At 58.4% G+C, this 3,641-nt stretch overlaps 1 protein-coding gene across 1 annotated transcript; it reads right to left on the bottom strand.

Annotated features, from left to right (window-relative positions):
* Positions 1-336: 336 nt before the first annotated feature.
* LOC112063241 (tRNA (guanine(26)-N(2))-dimethyltransferase-like) lies at positions 337-1,799 on the bottom strand (the record flags this gene model as incomplete). The annotated part of the gene is made up of 5 exons (XM_024118140.3): positions 1,733-1,799; positions 1,225-1,428; positions 1,084-1,139; positions 690-832; positions 337-524 (listed from the first exon to the last, which is right to left on the bottom strand). Coding segments are annotated over exons 2-5 (572 nt in total), but the record flags the coding sequence as incomplete, so codon positions are not given.
* Between the last annotated feature and the right edge of the window lie 1,842 nt (positions 1,800-3,641).

Here is a 3,641-nt window from a genome sequence, read left to right as displayed (position 1 = left end):
TTTAAAAAAAGAATGGTGCCTGGCACTGGATATACACTGGTTCACCTGACTGAATAAAAGTACAAGAAGTTGAGTCTAAAATGGAGACCACAATGGTACTTATTTCCACGTCCGAGCACAAGCTACACAGCTATAATCAGTAACCCCTATAAAATACAGCAACCCCTATAAAACTACTGTCATTGTTTTATAGACAAGGAAACTCGGGCTCTAAGAGGCTAAGGCCACTCTCCCAAGGTCACAGAGCAAGACTATGACACAGCCAGGATTGGACCCCAGGGACCTTTGTTCCAGAAAGCACCTTCCAGCAGCTAGCCTCTACTGCCCAGCACCTACCGGGCATCTGCCTGGCTGGGCTGTACAAGGTGGGCCACATCGTTGAGCTGCACATTACGGTGCATGAGATCCACGGCTCGGGCAGAGGCATCATTGGCAACCACGGATCGGAGCCCAGGCACCTCTAGCGCAAAGCGAATGGAACGTAGGCCGGAGGCTGCCAGGCCTTCCAGCACTCGCAGGCCTTCCTGTTGGAGTAAGCAGGGAGCCCCACTCACATCCATGCCTCCATCCTCTGCTGGGCGCCAAGGAGCCCCCCCTCCCAGCTCCTATCGCTCTCCCCCTCCAGGAGCCTTCCTTCTTTTACCACCCACTGGACTCCAGGGCTGCTACCTCCTACGTTCAGGCCCCACCTCGCAGATATCCCGCACAGCAGCTGTTCGAGGTTGGTCTCCCGGGGCCAGGTTTGCACCCTCTTTCAGTTCAGCCTTGTCCTCCTCTTGCTCCGACAAGTCCACGACCACCTTTTGCACATCCTTCTCACCTGGCACCTTGACTGCAGCCATCCAGAAGCACAAGTTAGGGGATATCAAAGCGCCATCTGAGAAACCTCCCCCTACTCTTCAGAATACAGAAGACTCAGGGAAGAAAATCTTCCCCAAAGTCCCTGGAGAAAGGCAGAGGCGCAGAGCCCAGGGCCTGCTATACGGCTGGAGTCTTTCTGGAAGGTAAGGGAGAGAAGGGGCGGGGCAAGGAGAAAGCTCTGCGTGACACCCCTGCCCACCAGGAGCCTGGACCTCTACTCACTCTGGATTCCTTTGGCCCCAAGCTGAATGCGAGCAAACTCGGTAATCACAGCACATCTGCAGGAGACGGAGAGTCAGCTCACACCCCTTCATCCTCATAGACCCACTGCCCTCTGCCAAGCTGACCCCGGACCCTGCTCACGTCAGGTCCCGGTTGAACTCCTGCACTGGGTTGTAGAAAACTTCGTTTGCGCTGGGGAAGACGATCTTGGCGGCCCCCTCAGTGACCGTCGTCTCCTGAACCTCAGGTGGGCGCTCTTCTCCGCAGGGCTCGGTGCCATTCTCCATTGCCGCTGGATTTGGCGGCCCTTGGGGCTGCCCCTCCATAAACCGGGCTCTAGAGAAGCTGCGGGCGGAGCGGAGAGTCAGGCTTAGCCACAGAACGATCCTCGCACGGGACATCCGCGGGCGCCTCTGCCCGCCAAGCCTAGTTCGGAGGGCGAGGGAGAGAAGAGCCAAAGCATCAGAGAGCTGCTTTCCTGGCCGGATGGCCTACACAAGTGTAAAGTAGGGACTAAGGAAACCCTATGACCTCAGTAAATTGACACCACCCCCCCGTCTTTGGAGGACTGTCCCTGAGAAGCCGGAAGCCCTCGAGCGGGCCCACCCATGGTCCGGATCCCTCCCCGCATCGCCCAGGTCCCCCTCACCTTCTCTTGCGGCACCGAAAACCAAATTGGTCTCGGTGCACGTTTCCCCAGATTAGGACCTGGGCGCCGCCATGTTAGCACAGTGGGAGGGCAGATCACGTGACAGAATTTAGTCAATCATTGATGCTACCTATAGTGGGCAGCTGGGATCAAAATGCACGGCCGAAAGCGCTGAAAGTGTGTGACGGCCTTGATCACTGCGGCTCCCCTGGGAGGGGACACGTCACTAGCCCCATTTCACGGATGAGGAAGGTGAGACTCAGAAAAGGGGCGGTAAGCGGAGAAATCCAACACCTATTGATCGCCTCCTGTGTGCTGCGTTTTGTAAACACAGTATGTCAGGGCACCCTGCGGGAATAATTCAGGCTCTGAAATCAGATTTCCTGCGTTTGAATCCCAGTCCTACCACATGCTCTTGACAAGTTACTTAAACTCTCTGGGCTTCACTTTCCTTACTTGTTAAATAAGAGCTCTAGCTTCCAAGATAGAGCAGAGATTAAACGACAGAATGCCTGGAAAATGTGCAAAGTAGGCTCTCTCACATAGCAAACCCTCAGAAGTTTCTAACCGGTGTAGGAAAGGAGACCCTAGTGTTGGTACTGACTGGTTCCCGCCCCAGCTTGCCTTCCTACTTGTTCTTAATGCTCTTTGCTTATATTTCCCCATTTGCAAAATGGGCAGAACTTTTTAACGTTCGTTATTGAGTTGTGATGAGAATTAAACGAGTTAGTGCAGGTAGAATGCTTAGAATGGAATCTGGCGTCGCATAAGCATCGTACAAGAGTTAACGTTTATTGTTTCTTCTTGGGCCCGGTTTTGAATCCTGGCACCCGCCACCACTTCCTTGATGTGTGATCTGGAGCAGGTTTGTTCATCTCTCTGTGCCTCCCTTTCTTATTTTCTATAAAGTGTGTGTGTGTGTTTATAAAATAATTCCTACCTAAAGATACTACTGTGAAGTTTAAACGAGATAATCCCGTAAAAAACCCTAAACAGTGCCTAGCACAATAAACAGCAGATATTATTGTTTAAGTTTTTACAGGAAACTAAAGTTCCGAAAGGCAGAGCGACTTGTTTAAGGTCGCGGGACTAGATGGTGGCGAGGTCGGGACTCGAACTCTGCAACAGAGCCAAGGTCCTGACGGGGATTCCGAGGGGCCGAGGGAAGAGACTGAGGAGAGAAGGGGCGCGCTCGGCGCTCGGCTGGCCTAGCCTCGGGGGCGGGCACCGGGGGCGGCGCGTGGGCGGGGCCAGGCCGCCCCTCCCCGGCCCGGCGGCGGCGGCGGCGGCGGCGGCGGCGGCGGCGGAGGGGCTTGCGCTCGCTCGGCGCTCGGCTGGGGCGGCCTGGCCCACAATGAATGGCCGCCGCGGCTGCCGCTGCTGCTGAAGCGGAGGCCGCGGAGGCCGCGGAGGCGGACGCCGAGGCCCCGGCGCAGGGGGGCGCGCCCTGGGCCCAGGCCCGGCCCCAGCCGCCGCTGCGGAGCTCGCCGGGAGCCCCCGGAGCGCGGCCACGGCGCAGGTGAGGCGGCCCGCCCCAGGCCCGGTTCCGGCCTCCTTTCGCCGGGGCGGCCGGAGGGCATCCGAGGTCCGGCTAAGGGCTGAGGGGGGAGGGCATGGGGGCCTCCTCCGACCCGGGAGGAACCTGGTTAGCAGTCTGCACTGTGCCCCGGCCCGAGTGCGGAGAGTCCCGGTCCCCGTGAGCGGCCTTGAGCGTTCAGCCCCGGGCCGGGCCGCGGAGCTTGGCGGCGTCGGGATCGGGCCCAGACCTCCTCCTGTCATTCCCCGCGAGAGGGGAGCGAGACCAGGCCCGGGCAGGTGCAGGGGTGGTTGGGGGCCGGGAAGTTTGAGGGAGGGCCGGTGGAGGAAAAGTGAGGAGGCGCCCGGGGAGACCGGAGCGGGAGGGGGAGGA

This window comes from Physeter macrocephalus, unplaced genomic scaffold (genome assembly GCF_002837175.3).
Source record: "Physeter macrocephalus isolate SW-GA unplaced genomic scaffold, ASM283717v5 random_6014, whole genome shotgun sequence".
Classification (NCBI taxonomy): Eukaryota; Metazoa; Chordata; class Mammalia; order Artiodactyla; family Physeteridae; genus Physeter; species Physeter macrocephalus.
This window is presented reverse-complemented; position numbering and strand designations above follow the sequence as displayed.